General features: G+C 48.9%; 1 protein-coding gene across 9 annotated transcripts in view; it reads left to right on the top strand.

Annotated features, from left to right (window-relative positions):
- The window catches only part of PPFIBP1 (PPFIA binding protein 1), a 103,054-nt gene that overhangs the window by 47,271 nt on the left and 40,277 nt on the right, over positions 1 to 15,506 (top strand). For 8 of the 9 annotated variants that reach the window (XM_068170879.1, XM_068170868.1, XM_068170862.1 and 5 more), the window contains exons 4-6: positions 12,348 to 12,434; positions 14,060 to 14,173; positions 14,747 to 14,878. In XM_068170879.1, the coding sequence (XP_068026980.1) occupies positions 12,348 to 12,434; positions 14,060 to 14,173; positions 14,747 to 14,878 (333 nt within the window). Of the gene's footprint in view, positions 1 to 7,097; positions 7,295 to 12,347; positions 12,435 to 14,059; positions 14,174 to 14,746; positions 14,879 to 15,506 lie in introns of those variants that run through there. The other variant, XM_068170872.1, reaches the window with a different exon arrangement.

Below are 15,506 nucleotides of genomic sequence, written 5' to 3'. Positions count from 1 at the left end.
GATCTTTAAAGCACGGAGTTCCTGCTACCCTCAGCGTTTCCTCCCTGCATAACATACAGCAGTGCACATTGCTGTAACTAGTCTCTGCTCTGTGGAGCAGAAATCAAGGGGCAGAACAGGTTTTGTGCAACTGTGGCCTTCCTAAGCACAGAAGTGTTCAGCTGCCAAATGAGCAGTCTTGAAAAGGAGCCCTCCCCGTGGTGTGGATAGACATCAGTAGGCCATGCTCAGTGATGCTGATCAGCTGCATGTTGTTCAGCAACTGACCTGGTGATAGATGGAGAGGGACTTTTTACAAAGGCATGTGGTGATAGGGTGATTGATAATGCCTTCAAACTGGAAGAAGCTCTATTTAGGTTAGACATTAGGAAGAAATTCACCATGAGGACGGTGGGGCACGGGAACAGGCTCCCCAGAGATGTTGTGGGGGCTCCTGCCCTGGCAGTGTTCAAAGGCTGTTTGGATGGGGCCTTGAGTACCCTGATCTGGTAATAGGGTTGGACTAGATGATCTTTAAGGCCCCTTCCAACCCAAACCATTCTAGGATTCTGGACTAAAGGAGCCCAGCAGCACAGCCGGAGACTGCAGTGCCTGTTGAGGTGAATGAGGGGAAGGCCAGTCACCGTCCCTTGTGATGGCAGATGTGCAGCTTAGGGGTGCCTGGCTGTTAGAATCTGGAACAAGGTCACTCAGACCCACATGATGTGGGTCACCACAGGGCAATAAGACAGTTTTCACTGCAGCCAAGGGCTGAACCTGTGAGAGGAAAGGCACTGCTGTGCCATCAGCTTAGTGCCTCCTCAGCACTGGACAACGCACAGGGGTTGTGTGTACCAAGAGTGGCAGCAAAGAGTCACCTGTGTTTCTGCTCAGCCTGCCTCAGGTGATTCTCCTGCTCCCTCTGGCAGCCTTAGCACTCCTAGTAGGAAAGACTGAACATGACACTGAGTGCTGTCCTACAAGGATGGGATTTACAGGTGTCACTAGTGTTGCTGGCTCCTGTCTGAGCAGGAAGGTGTTAGGTGATGTACCTCTCCTTACCGAAGAAGAGAAGACAAGTTCTTGATTTGAAATCGATGTAATCCTCTGTGCCTGAAGTTGCATCTACCAGGCTATTCCAAGCTGCTGGAGCTGGTGTGTGAGATCCCATCTGAAGCTGTAAGCAAGCCTCTCATGTCTCAGAGGAAAACATAATTGTTTGCTGCTGCCACACAGTGTGTCACAAGAGAAAAATCCTTTCCTGGCCCCTGGAGGGAAGGCACTGATGCCCTAGTTGGGAAAAGGCTCTGGCAGCAGTCTCCCATATTTACTCACTTGTGTAAAATGAGGCAGAATTCAGTTCTGCCACGCTAGGGCTGGGTGCTCTGTGTCCACATACTGCTTCTTCATGACCACTTTGTGCTTCTCTCAAGGGTGTTAGGGAAGTCCCTGCCAGCACTCAGAAGGGCCAACGAGTTGGAATGCCTGATGCTGGTTGGTTGTTGTTCGTTTGGTTTTTCCACTGGTGGATGCCAGATGGCCAGGTGACCCCAGAGCACACGTCCAGCTCCAGGCCTCTGCTCATCCTCCTGGCCCTTCTCTGGACACCTTCCAGCACCTCCAGATCCCTCTTGGAATAGGGGCTCCAGAACTGGAGGCAGTACTCCAGGTGGGGTCTCAGCAGAGCTGAGCAGAGGGGGAGGATCACCTCCCTTGCCCTGCTGGCCACACTTCTCCTGCTGCAGCCCAGGATCTGGTTGGCTTTCTGGGCTGCAAGTGCAGACTGAGAGCTCCTGTTGAGCTTCTCCTCCCCCAGCACCCCCAAGTCTCTCTCCCCAGGGCTGCTTTCCAGCCAGTCCCTGCCCAGCCTGGATTTGTGCCTGGGATTGCCTCGCCCCAGCCGCAGGAGCCTGCCCTTGGTCTTGTTGAAGCTCATGTAATTGGTTGTATGCTTTCACTTTCAGCAAGACCTGAAATCCGTAGCCAGATCGTAGCTGCTACAAAGTTTGAGGTTTTGCAGCTTTCTCCTGCCCACAGAAACCTTCAGTGTATTCTGATGGGTGCTTTAGTGAAACATGTGCTGTGCACTGTGTGAAAATGGAGCCTCTGGCTGCAGTACAGATAGTGTGTGAGTAATCTCTAACATCACTGTCAGTAACAAGACCATTTTAAATGAAGCTCTGCCCTTGGCAAGTCTGAGGCAGCCTTATCGTGTCCAGCTGGGAGTTGATAGATACAGCTCTTGAGGAGGAGTTTTCAGAGCCCATGTTGCCAGTCGTGAATGTTGGTCCAGTTTTGCTTCATTTGAAACAAATGGGAGAGGTTTTTTCTGGTTGTAATTTTAGAGTCATGGAATGCATCAGGTTGAAAAGGACCCTCCAAAGTCATCTTGTCCACCACCCTGCGGTGAGCAGAGGTATCTTTAACAAGACCAGGTTGCTCAAAGCCACATCAAGTTTGCCCTGGAATGTCTCCAGGAATGGGGCCTATTCCTCCATGCCCTTTTCCAACACACCCCCTTCAGATATTGAAATACTGCTGTGAGGTCTCCTTGGAGCCTTCTCTTGTCCAGGCTGAACTATCATAACTCTGTCAGCCTGTCTTTGTAGGAGAGGCTCTCCAGCCCTCTGATGATTCTCGTGGCCCTCCTCTCAACCTGCTCCCTCAGGTCTATATCCTTCCTGTGTTGACTCCAGAGCTGGATGCAGTACTCTGTGTGAGGTCTCACCAGAACAGAGAGGCTGAATCACCTCTCTTGACCCACTGGCCACGCTTGATGCAGCCCAGGATGCAGTTTGCCTTCTGGGCTGCAAGTGCACTGTGCTGGCTCATGTCCAGCTTCGTGTCTGCCAGTACCCCCAAGTTCTTTTCTGCAGGGCTGCTCTCTATCTCATTATCCCCCAGCTTGTACTGGTACTGAGGATTACCCTGACCCAGGTGCAGAGCCTTGCACTTCACCTTAGTGAACCTCATGAGATTCACCTGAGCACACTTCTCTAGCCTGTCTAGGTCCCCCAGAGGGCATTCCATCCCTCAGTCCTGGCAGCTGCACCACTGAGCTTGTTTTCATCAGCAAACTTGCTGAGGGCATGCTCAGTCCTGCTGCCTATAGCATTGATGAAGATACTGAGCAGTACTGGCCCCTGAGGGACACCACTTGTTACCCTTCTCCATCTGGGCATTGAGCCCTTGACTGCCACTGTTAGGATGCGATGATCCAAACAATTCCTCATGCACTGGAGAGTACACCCATCAGATGCATCTCTCTCCAGCTTAGAGAGGAGGATGTTGTGGGGGCTCTGCCAAAGGCTTTACAGAAGTCCAGACAGATGACATCTGTTGGTCTTCCCTTGTCTACTGATGTAGTCACTCCATTGTAGAAAGCCACTAAGTTGGCCAGGCAGGACTTGCCCTTGGTGAAGCTGTGCTGGCTGTCTCTAATCACCTCCTTGTCCTCCATGTGTTTCAGCATAGCGTCCAGGAGGATCTGTTCCATGATCTTCCCAGTCACAGGAGTGAGGCCAGCAGTGGTTTTCTGTGTTATGCAGCAGTCTCCCAGAAAGAAGAAACTGTCTGTGTCTTGTTAAAAATGAGGGTGGAAGATAGAAGTGGTTGGGCACTCCCTTCCTACACCTCAGAGCCAGCTTCCCCAGGATCCTTATCTGACCTGTGTGTGAGTCTTGATATGCTCCTTGAAAGAAAGAGCCAAGCTGATTTAAGATCCATAGGCAGTGCAAATGTGAGTTTGAGTTAGAAGTGACTTTTTGTATTCAAATCTCTCTCTGTAGCTAGATATAATAATTGATTCACTCAGAATCACAGGGGTTGGAAGTGTCCTCTGGAGATATCTAGTCCAACCCCTGTGCAGAAGTGCGGTTTTGAAGTTGACTGGAAGATCTTTAAAGGAAAACAAACTTCATGGCCTCCAAAGCTTTCTTGAGGAACATTTTCAGCTCGCTTGGAGGCAATAGTTCATCTGAGCTGTGGTACCCATAGTGGCTTGTGCAAGCCAGAGTGTTGCTGCTGTGTACAGTAGATCTGTCATCTTGCAGACATCTCTCAGCTTCTGACACTTCTTCCACAAGTCTGGGAGTAATGAGAGTTAACACTGAGGGGCTGTTAGATTTGAGAGAGACATTTTCCTGGCTAGGTACACATAGCTTGTTACCTTACAGAGTATGTTGGCCTGTTTGGACAGCAGGGTGATTCCCAAGTGGAGGAAGTGAGTTGGATAGCCAGAAATAATCTTGTATTTCTTACTGATGGAAACAAACTTGCCTTCAAACCAAAAGCTGTTGTTTGATCGTCTTAGTGTGGGTGTGCAGTGCATTCATTTGACTCAGCTTCTGCTTATGGTGATCTAGTTATCAAAAGGCCTTGTGAGAGTGTTTCAGCCTCTTCATCATAAGCTGCCTCCCAGTAATACTTCTTGTCTGTGAGAGATCTACCTCTCAGTTCTTGAAGCATGGGACCCTGCTTCTTGCTAAGGGATCCTTTCACTGTGAGGGTGACAGAACACTGGAACATGCTGCACAGGGAGGTTATGGAGTCTCCCTCTTTGGAGATACTCAAAACCCACCTGGATGTCTTCCTGTGTGATTTGGTAGAGGTGATCCTGCTCTGGCAGGGGATGATTCTGTGATCATCCAGACTGGTGTGTTTTTAACACTGCAAGGTAACACAGGCTCATTGATAATAAGCTCTTTAATATCTTTATCAATGATCTGGATGGGGGGATTGTGTGCACCCTCAGCAGATTTGCACATGACACCAAGCTGGGTGGCTATATTGATCTGCTAGAGGGTAGGGAGGCTTTGCAGTGGGACCTGGACAGATTAGACCCATGGGCCAAGACTAATTGTATGAAGTTTAACAAGGCCAAGTGCCAAGTCCTGCACCTGGATCACAGCAACCCCATGGTGATCTACAGACTTGGAGATACATGGTTTGAAAGCTGCAACTTGGAGAGGGACCAGGAGGTATTGCTTGATAGTGGACTGGCCATGAGTCAGCAGTGTGCCCAGGTGCCAAGAAAGCCAATGGCATCCTGGTTTGCATTAGAAACACTGTGGCCAGCAGGGACAGGGAGGTGATCATTCACCAGTACTTAGCACTGGTGAGGCTACACCTCGAGTGTTATGTTCAGTTCTGGGCCCTCACTACAAGAGGGGCCCAGGTTCTGCCGTGGGTGTGTGTCCAGAGAAGAGCAGTGAGGCTGTTGACAGGCCTGGAGCACATGGCCTACACAGAGGGGCTGAAGGAGCTGGGGTTGTTCAGTCTGGAGAAGAGGAGGCTGAGGGGAGACCTCATTGCTCTCTTGGCACCCAGGTGGCCAAGAAGGCCAATGGCATCTTGGGCTGCATCAGGAACAGTGTGGCCAGCAGGAGCAGGGAGGTCATTCTGCCCCTGTACACTGCACTGGTTAGGCCACACCTTGAGTCCTGTGTCCAGTTCTGGGCCCCTCAGTTCAGGAAGGACATCGAGAGACTTGAATGTGTCCAGAGAAGGGCAACAAGGCTGGGGAGAGGTCTGGGGTTGCTTAGCCTGGAGAGGAGGAGGCTCAGGGGAGACCTTCTTGCTGTCTACAACTACCTGAAGGGAGGTAGTAGCCAGGAAGGGGTTGGTCTCTTCTCCCAGGCAACCAGCACCAGAACAAGAGGACACAGTCTCAAGCTGTGCCAGGGGAAGTTTAGGCTGGAGGTGAGGAGAAAGTTCTTCACTGAGAGAGTTGTTAGCCATTGGAATGTGCTGCCCAGGGAGGTGGTGGAGTCCCCATCCCTGGAGGTGTTCAAGAGGGGATTGGATGTGGCACTTGGTGCCATGGTCTAGTCATGAGGTGTCGGGTGGCAGGTTGGACTTGATGATCTTTGAGGTCTTTTCCAACCTTGTTGATTCTATGATTCTGCAGCTCCCTGAAAGAAGGTTGGAGCAAGGAGGGGGCAGCCTCTTCTCCTTGGTGGCAAGCAAGAGGACCAAAGGAAATGGTTTCAAGCTGTCCCAGGGGAGGTTCAGGCTGGATGCTAGGAGATATTTCTTCACAGAGAGGGTTCTCAGACATTGGAATGGTCTGCCCAGGGCAGTGGTGGAGTCACTGTCCCTGGAGATATTTAAGGAGCATGTGAACCTGGTGCTTAGGGACATGGTTTAGTGTTGACCCTTCAGTGCTGGGATGAAGGTTGGACTGGATGATCTTGGAGGTCTCTTTCAACCAAATGTTTTCTGTGATCCTGTAGCACATCTCAGTGTGATGTTCTTCACAGGTTGTGGCTGAGCTCACTGGCAGCAAGAGCAGTTTGTGGTTCTGCGCTGCAGTGCAGGGCAGCCCCAGTGGCAGAGCCATCAAAAACTCCCAGTTTCCAGTCTGGCTTAAGCAGCACAGCTTCTGCTCCTCTTTTGCTTGGCTCTTTGTTCTGGGTCAGTCAGTAGTCACGTGTTTGAGGTTCTGATCTATCAGCAGTAGGCAAAAACGTTTCTTTTTAATAATAAAAGCTGTGGTTTTCCAGGCAGTTGCAGGACTCCCAGAGCTAAGCTCTGTGGCCTGAAGTCCTGGGTACATTGAAACTTAAATGTGAGGACAGAGATTGGCTGTTATTGGTGTGTTTTACATCAATCAATATCACATAAGCTTGAGATGAGCCACTCAGAAGACAACTGAGTCAACTTCTTCCTTCCTCTGAGTGTCTCCAAGTGAATTACATGGGCTCTTCTGGCTTTGGCAATGTCCTATCAAGCAAGGAAAATGCCCTCCTCTTTGCCTTGTTAGCTAGGTAAAAGGATCAGGATTGCTTTTTCCTTGTGTTTTGGGGTTGGATGATTTCTGCAGAGCACAGGAGGGGGTTGTGCTGTTCAGCAAGGAGTGAGGGTGGCGATGGCCAGCTACCCCCTGCGTGGGGCTGACCTTACTGCAGATTCGGTTTACACAGCCTGAATCATCCTCTGCCTTGCTCAGGAGGATTGGAATGTTGGAATTCCATCGGCAGACACGGGTTGGAATAAGAGTTGATCCTTCCTGGGCTTTGATGTGTTAATTCCCCGGAGGAGTTGCTTGCTCCGCCTGAGGAGGGCTGCTGCTCCGCTCAGCTTCCCACATCTCCTGCTCTGCTGCCACGTTCGCCTCCAAGGGCGGTGAGGTGAGGAGAGCTGCCGCCGCTTCACCTCTCCGCCTGGGTCTGCAGCTCAGCACGGCAGGCACCTGTGGTGCTGGGGCTGCAGCTTTCAGCCTCGGCTGCCTGCCAGAGTCACTTGCGTGAAAATAGTCATGACCAGCACGGAGTATAGCTGGGACATCCATGGGCACTGTGTCTGGCTAAATAAGGTAAGGCTGCCTGGGTTTGGGCTGGCTCTTGCGTTTCTCCCGGTGACAAGCCATAGCTGGGCAATGCCGGTAGGGAAAGAAGCGTTCTGGCTTGCTTTTCTAGCAGCTAGCAGCTGAGCTGCTGTAGGAGAAAGAGACTGTTTTGAAATGGTTGCAGCCTCGCTGTTCAACAGCCATGTTATTGATGTACTGAAAATATCTCAGGTAAACTCCTCGGAGGGAAGGTCTGCCTTAAGCTGGGCTCCTTGCAGAATCCACTGTTCTCATAGCACAGGCTTTAAGATCCGATCTGGGGGAGGCTGAGTGGGTTTGTGTTGCTTTGGGAGGGTTGGTTTGGTTGGTTTTCAATCCTGCTCACTGTCTAAGGAGGAACTAATCTGTAAACTTCTGGAAACACTTATCAGCACGTCTGCCTGCTGCCTGAGCATGTGGAGCAGGCTGCAGATATTCAGTAGGCAGGCGTGAAATACAGGAGGTGCTGGTTTGGGATGACAGCAGTGGGCTCCCACCCAACCTGGTGCAGATTGCACTCGGGCAGATTTGACCACTGTGTATTTGGGACAGAATGGCTAAGCAGAGAGGGTAAAGCTGCTACAGCTCCGTATTGCAGGGGAAAGGCTGGTGAATGCTTTGCTTGGAAAAGCCAGGAGGCTCTGCCTGTGGCATACCAAGTGATGTTGAGGTAGCTGATGGCTGGTGAAGCCTCCTTGCAAGAGGCTCCAAAACCGAGTGAATATGAGCAGCAGTGGTATCTGTTAACTAGGTATAGGTAATTTGTATGATAACCATCTGGACAATGTAAGCATGTTAATGATCTCTGAATTAACTCCACACGGTCAGGAAAGAGATGTCAGAGACAGCTCACTTTGCCCAGCTGTCGACTAAACTGTGGTGGTCAAAACGCAGTCAGTGCAGTTTACCAGACAAAATAAAGCTGTGGAGTGGCAGCTCCTTCTATGCAAGTCAGATAGCATCTACAGCAAGAACAGTGTGGGGTTTGCTGCTTATGTCATCTCCAAAGCAGAAGAGGAAAGGAAAGGAAATGCAGCTATCAGCTGCAGTAGGCTAAAGAGTAGTTGTATTTTGAAGGAGAATTCAGCAATTGAGAGGAAATGAGTTTTATTATCATTGTTATTAACTTTCCTGTGGTTTGGAATGCTAGCTCACTTCCAGGGAGAAAGGGTTAAAGACTGAGGGCAGGCAAAGTGTGAAAGTTTGGTGATGCATCTACTCATTACAGGAATAATTCCCTCCCGAGGAGGGTGGATTCTTACACTTAGGTGGTTGCAAACAAAGCTTGCTCAGGTCTGTAATAGATTAGTCCCAGACTGATGTTTGCAGGTCTGTAAGAGCTCTGGGTCTGCTCTTCCAAGGCACTCTAAATCAATGCTTGAACTCAAATGTCTGTGGAGCCTCGGTGGCGTGGTGCAAACTGTCCTTTTGTTTTTAGGATTCAGATCAGCGTTGGTAAATCTGCATTCTCTTCCCATATGGTGCTTTGCAGTTAAGCCCTTAAACCACATACAAAGTCTAACTGCTCAACTGAAGAGAGATTTTAGTTTGCTGATGAAAAAAAGCCCTCTTTGGAAAATGGCAGCACTTGTCATACCTAGCTAGTAAAGTGTGTTAATCCTGTATTGACTCTGATGGTACAAATTGGATGAAGAACTGCCAAGTGCCCCAGATATGCTGGCAGTTGCTGTTGGATCAGATACTTTTCCTTTGTGTTTTGTTTTCCCTTTTTTTGGTTGGTTGGTTTGTTTCTGTTTCTTGTTTTTCAAATCAGAGCCATTCCTCTTCAGGGTGAGTAGTTGCCAGACCACAGGAGAGGCTGTGAGTCCTCAGATGGAGAGAAACTCTTCCTGAAGAACACACTGGGTGTTGCTCACCTGGGTTTGCACACACCAGGTCTCCTGGCATCTTTCAGACCTCCTTGCAGCCTCCCACTGGGGTTCCCTGCACCTTATCTCCAGAATAGAATAGAATAGACCAGACCAGGTTGGAAGAGACCTTCAAGATCATCATGTCCAACCCATCAACCAATCCAACCCACCTAAACAACTAAACCATGGCACCAAGCACCCCATCAAGTCTCCTCCTGAACACCTCCAGTGATGGTGACTCCACCACCTCCCCAGGCAGCCCATTCCAATGGGCAATCACTCTCTCTGTGTAGAACTTCTTCCTTACCTCCAGCCTAAACCTCCCCTGGCACAGCCTGAGATTGTGTCCTCTTGTTCAGGTGCTGGCTGCCTGGGAGAAGAGACCAACCTCCTGATGCACTGCTTTCCCATATCCAGTGTTTGGGCATCTTCCCTCTCCCTTTGTGCTGATTTTACACAGTATTTCTGGCAACAGCCAGCAAAGACATCTGTGTAGTTAGATTTGTGGGAGAGCTACTCTTACTAGGGTCCTTTTTGGGATTCCTGTCACCTTCTCCCTCTTTCAATATGCAGCTGTGGCCCTAACTCTCACTAAATGCTTCTGTTTTAAGGCCAAGTATGCTGTGCTGAGCAGAGTAAGGAATGCTTTGAGAGATGTGACCCGAGTTTAACAACAAACGTGTCTTTGTGGTGCTGCGTGCGGTGACTAACGTTCTGCTTTAACACCTTGCTGCTTTTCACAGCACAGTAAAGCTATTTTTGTTGTGCTGTGAAACCAGTACTGACTTCCTCACATTTTCTTCATGCAGTCTTTGGTTTTAGCTCATTTGTGTCTGATTCAGCTGAATAGAGGTATCAGACAGTTCAGTGGTTAGGGTGCTGATGTAGGGGGTGGGAGTTGGGAAGTTGAGTCTGTGCTTTGACAAGGACTTTCCTGTTGGCCCTGGCAGGGTAGGGGGATGTCTTTGCACCTTGGCAGCCTGCTTGTAATGAGGGATGAACATAGCTTTCCTGTATCAGACACACATGCTGGATTGATAACGTGGTTTATGTTGCAAAATGCAGACACTTCTTCTGGAGGCTGAGTGAGTGCCTGAGATGTACTGGATCACTTAAAATGAGAAAATAATAACAAACGTATGCAAAAGCCTTGGCTTTGTGCTTCACATCCGAGTCAAGTTACAAAATTCCAAGCATCATCTGCTAATTGAGCAGCTAATGTGTTTGCTTCGGAAGCTCTTCAACTTCTTTCACCTAAATTAAAGCATTACAGAGCTTAAAATCTCACTGGTCTCCACTGGAAATCCTGTGACATGAACTAAATGGTGATAGAGGTCAGGGGAAAACCAGGGCAAATTCAGAAGTTTAGAGTACTCCTGCCTTGGTGCTTAGTGTCTGGATGGTCAGAAGGCCTAGTGATTTACTGCTGCTCAGGGAGTGACAGGAGTAGGGGGAATGGGATGAAGCTGGAGGTGGGGAGATTCAGGCTGGAGGGGAGGAGGAAGTTCTTCCCCATGAGAGTGGTGAAGCCCTGGAATGGGTTGTCCAGGGGGTGGTTGGGGCCCTGTCCCTGGAGGTGTTTAAGCCCAGGCTGGATGAGGCTCTGGCCAGCCTAATGTAGTGTGGGGTGTCCCTGCCCATGGCAGGGGGGTTGGAACCGGCTGATCCTTGTGGTGCCTTCCAACCCTGACTGATACTATGATACTATGATTTAGTCCAACCATTTTCTAACTCTACCAAGTCTGGTGGTGCTAAACCCTGTCTCTCAACACCACATCTCTGCCTCTTTTAATACTGTTTTAAAAGCTAACAGGACACAGCCTGATTTCTCGAGAGCACTAAGGTGGGGTCAGATACTGTGTACCCTTCTGTTTGCTTTGTGTCTAACCTTTCAGTGGTGCTGATGGGAGTCTTATTCTTTCCATTTCAAATGAGGCAGTTTCCCCTGCCTCAGAGAGGTCAGACATGTAACTTAGTAAAGGAGTTTTTAGCCAGCAGGTTTCCTGAGGCATCCTTTGCTATGGGGGGAGATGAGCTGCTTGAAAGGGAGATTCAAAGGAGGAGCCTGAGGCCTGCAGCTTCTAAGTGGTGGTGGCCTGTCAAGGCAGGGCTGTGCTGCAGACTCACAGGGACTTGAGGATCAGTTGCCTTTTTCTTCTTTTCTTTTCCCCATCACATATTGAGAAGGAAATCAAAGCTGCTCAACCTTGGTGGAAGTCTCTGTTGAGCACCCTGGATTTCAGAGCAGCTTCTCAGCCTCCTCTGAGTGATTTAAGCCATGATGGCAAGAAGAATGTATTTTCAGAGCCTAGATATGATTGTGGCATCCATCACAAAAGTGCTTTGAGACAGCTTTGAATATGGATAGAGTAAAATCCTCCTTGCTGCTCAAGAGCATTGGAGTTATTATGGAAAAAGAAAGTTGCTGATTCCTCTGAACTCTCTGATAGCATTAGCATGCATTCTTGTTTCACTTTAGCCTCAGGCAGCCTTACAAAGAGATGTGTCTGGAGTGCAGATGTTCACCCATACCCAGCAGATTGTGCCCCATCTGAACGAATGCCTCTTACTGTGTGTTCAGGAAAAAAACCCTTTGACTTGAGAGCAGCATAATACACATCTTGTGGCTGATGTTTTATCGCTTGCTGAGTGTCTCAGGGCATTTGTTTGCAAGTGTGGCTTAGCATAGGGCACCACTGAGGCCATGTTTGTGTGAGCAAAATGCTGAATACACAGTAAGTGAATTTCACAGAACTGGGTCACTGGAAGGTTCTTCCTTTCTCCTCTTTAAGCCCCTGAACAATCCTTCTCCTGAATGGTGGTCACATGTCCTTTCTTGACAGTCTGATTTGTAACCCTTTGGGGACTAGAGAATACTTCAAATGTGTTCTTGAGCTAGGCAGACTAAAAATACTCCTGAAGTGTGTTGCTAACATTGAATAACTTTTATGACACAACAGCTGGAGTGGTGAAGCCCTGGAATGGGTTGTCCAGGGAGGTGGTTGGGGTGCCATCCCTGGAGGTGTTTAAGCCCAGGCTGGCTGAGGCTCTGGCCAGGCTGATCTAGTGTGGGGTGTCCCTGCCCATGGCAGGGGGGTTGGAACTGGCTGATCCTTGTGGTCCCTTCCAACCCTGACTGATACTGTGATAGTATTTGCTGTCTTTTTCAGACTAATGGACACATACCTGGGAATGGAGATGTGTATCAAGAAAGGCTGGCTCGTCTGGAAAATGATAAGGAATCTCTTGTTCTGCAAGTGAGTGTTTGCTCTAATTAATTTTTGCTCTTGCATTCACAAAGTGTTCTGGTGATATGTGATAAAACTCTGGGGATTTATTTGCAAATCTGTCACTGTGGGCAGAGTTCAGAAGGCTTGCTAGTACCTGAGAGTTAACCCAGATGAAGAACAGGTGTGAAATTAGGTGATAGGAAACATCTAAAGGGCTTTCTTTTTGCATCCTGTTAGATGAGCAGGCTTTCAGATTCATGTATGTCCTTAAGACTGGCATTTTCCATGACCTGCTGTCTACATCAGGTGGCATATGTCCTGCCCTTATGAAAGGTGACCAAAGCTGCAAGACTGGCCAGAGGATGGTTGGAGACAAGCAGCTCCTTGGAGCTCATCTGCTGCTGAGGTGGGCTGGATCAGCCTACCAGCTGCCTTACTCTTGCCATTGGAGTTGAGGCTACCTGGCACCTCTTGGTCTGCCCAGGCATCCTGTGTCCTGGTTTGACATGGGTGCTTTAAAGAACCATCAAGTTACAGACCTTCAGGAGGTCAGGAGAGTCCTGTGCCTTGGGTGGGCCCAGGAAATTATGTCATTCCGTTCCCAGAATCCCTCCATCCCTGGGAACTTGGCTGCAGAGTTAGTGTCTGTCTCTTTTCTCCCTGCTTTCTGCCCTCTGGCAGGAGCCCTTATCTGGTAACATGGGAGGGGAGTCTCAGGCTGGTTTGTGGCCTTCAGAGGCCTGACTCACTTGTCCTGGGCAGCCTGGGCCTGTTCAGGCCTCGTGGAAGGGAGGCAGTGGCAGGGAGGAAAGGAGCACTGGGGCTTTTGGTTGAATCTGGCTGGGGGGAAGGTTTTGGGGAGGTGTCCTGTAGGTTTTGGAATACCTATTAGGTGTGTTTTTGAATACAGTTTCTGTGTTTCCAATTCAACAAGAGTGTTTTATTTTACACTTGTGGGGGGAGTAAAATGATACCTGTTTGCTCTTTAAACAAAGGCACCCTGCCATCCTCTGATGTGGACTTGGCCAAAGAGCTGTGACAGTAGTGAGCACCGCTCTAGGCAGCCTGTCCTCTTTCCCAGCAGTGCAGCAGACTTCCTTGGAAGAGTCTGTTGGAAGCAGAAGTGTCGTTCTGCTGTCTCAAAGGTCTTGTCTTGGGCTTGCATGTGTCTTTTAACTTCCTTTGCTTCTTCTGAGCTGAGAAGGAGAAGCTGTGTGCTGTGGTACACTGTGTGCAATCACTTGGAAAGGAAAATAAATTCTAGACAGTGAGGTTTAGCCCTTTGGTTGTTTCAGCAGCAGCCAGAGGGTTTTGGTTAGTGTAGTGTCACAGCAAAGGCATAATTATTGGCTGTAAAATGCAGCAGGCACCCCTTGTGAACGCTCCCAGGACAAGTCAGGAGGTAAGGCACAGAATTGCAATGTGTCCACCAGAACTTTGGCTGAAATTCCAGTAAGTGTGAGGAGAGAGCTTTCTCTCCGTGCCTTGTGTCCACTGCATAGCTCCTCCATGGCTCCTCCTCCTCTCTCTATGGTCCCCTTTAATCTTTGGCCCGTCTGGCACTGTTACTCATACACAGTTCTTCAGGTGAGACATATGGCAGAGTTACAGGGGACTAAATGTCTAGCTGTTTTTTTTCCTCTGCTGTGCAGGTAAGTGTGCTTACAGACCAGGTGGAGGCCCAGGGAGAAAAAATTCGGGATCTGGAGTTCTGTCTAGAGGAGCACAGGGAGAAACTGAATGCCACAGAAGAGATGCTGCAGCAGGTATTTCACAGCCCCATGTCTGTCTTGCTGTCTGTCTTCCTGTCTGTCTTTGTGCCATCTTAATGACTGAGGTTTTGCTTTGGGGACAGCAGTGCACCTCAAGGTGTTGCACCCCTTGATGTCTCTTAACCAAGTGATAACTTTCCACCCTGTCTGCTTTAAAGTCGTCATGCTCAGTAATGTCAGTGCTGCTTTACACTGTAGGAATCTAGTTCTGCTCTTATTTGAGCCTTTCCTGAACTTCAAAAAGCTTCAGAGAGACTTGCATTGAAGCCTCTGGCAAGATGGGTGGATTCCCTCAAAGCTCCTTGCTTCCCAGAGCAACTGTGATGACAGAGAAGCTTTTTGTCTTGTCTTGGCACCTAACCCATGATAATGCACCCACGATGTCAGATGGATCCTAGGTGTCTAGGAGTCTGTCAGAGATGGGCAATAGCTCTGTCCCAGGGCTTTGGATAGTGCAAGGAAGAGGGTGATGCTTTTCTCCACCAAAGAGGCCTTTAGCTGTAGAAGTACATTAGTGATTTCTTTCCCTTGGATGAATAAGTCTGTTCTCTTTTTATCTTCAATCAGGAGCTTTTAAGCAGAACAACCCTTGAAACTCAGAAACTGGATCTTATGGCAGAGATTTCCACTCTGAAGTTAAAGCTTACATCTGTGGAGAAGGATAGACTGGACTATGAAGACAGATTCAGAGACACCGAGGTGAGTAAAAGCCAACTGAAGAAATTGTGGAGGCTTCACATTACCTGAAAAACTGAAAAGTTTCTGTGAATTTCCTGTCCTTGGTTTTTTTGAGAGGGGAACTCATCTTGAAGGTTAAAACTTGTATCTCTTAAAGCACAAAGCATGCTCTTTGGTAAACTCTTGGGTTCACCATTTTTTGATTCTTGCCATCACACCTTGAGAAGGATAGCATTTAGGAAGGATTCAAATAAAGTCATGAACAGGCTGCACTCTCCTGTCCCAACCTGAAACTGTTGTCTTCTGACTTAGAAAGGCATGTCTGAGGCAAATGCTTAAGCCTATTGCAAGTACAAAGAGCACACACATGCAAAGAAACAGCACACTAAAACATATAACTTCTGGTTTCAGTAATGAAGAGGATGAGGTGACTCTGTGTGAGGGCAGCCTGAAGCCTCAGTTCAAAGCCCAGCACTGAAAGACCAGTAGTTACTTATCTCTGCCTGGCTTCAAATCCAGTTTTACACAGTGCCAGGAGGGGCTGCCATCTCCTCACACTGCTCTCCTGGGGCTCTGCACCCCCTTCTTTGGGTGCCACAGATCTGTGCAGCTGAGCCTTGCTCATGTTTGAAAGCAGTTGGGCAAACCC

The sequence above is a fragment of the Melanerpes formicivorus genome, unplaced genomic scaffold, assembly GCF_026170545.1.
Source record: "Melanerpes formicivorus ecotype bairdi unplaced genomic scaffold, bMelFor1.0.p_v2 SCAF_3, whole genome shotgun sequence".
In the NCBI taxonomy this organism is placed as follows: domain Eukaryota; kingdom Metazoa; phylum Chordata; class Aves; order Piciformes; family Picidae; genus Melanerpes; species Melanerpes formicivorus.
Note: the sequence above shows the minus strand (reverse complement) of the source record. Positions and strands in the feature narration are given on the sequence as shown.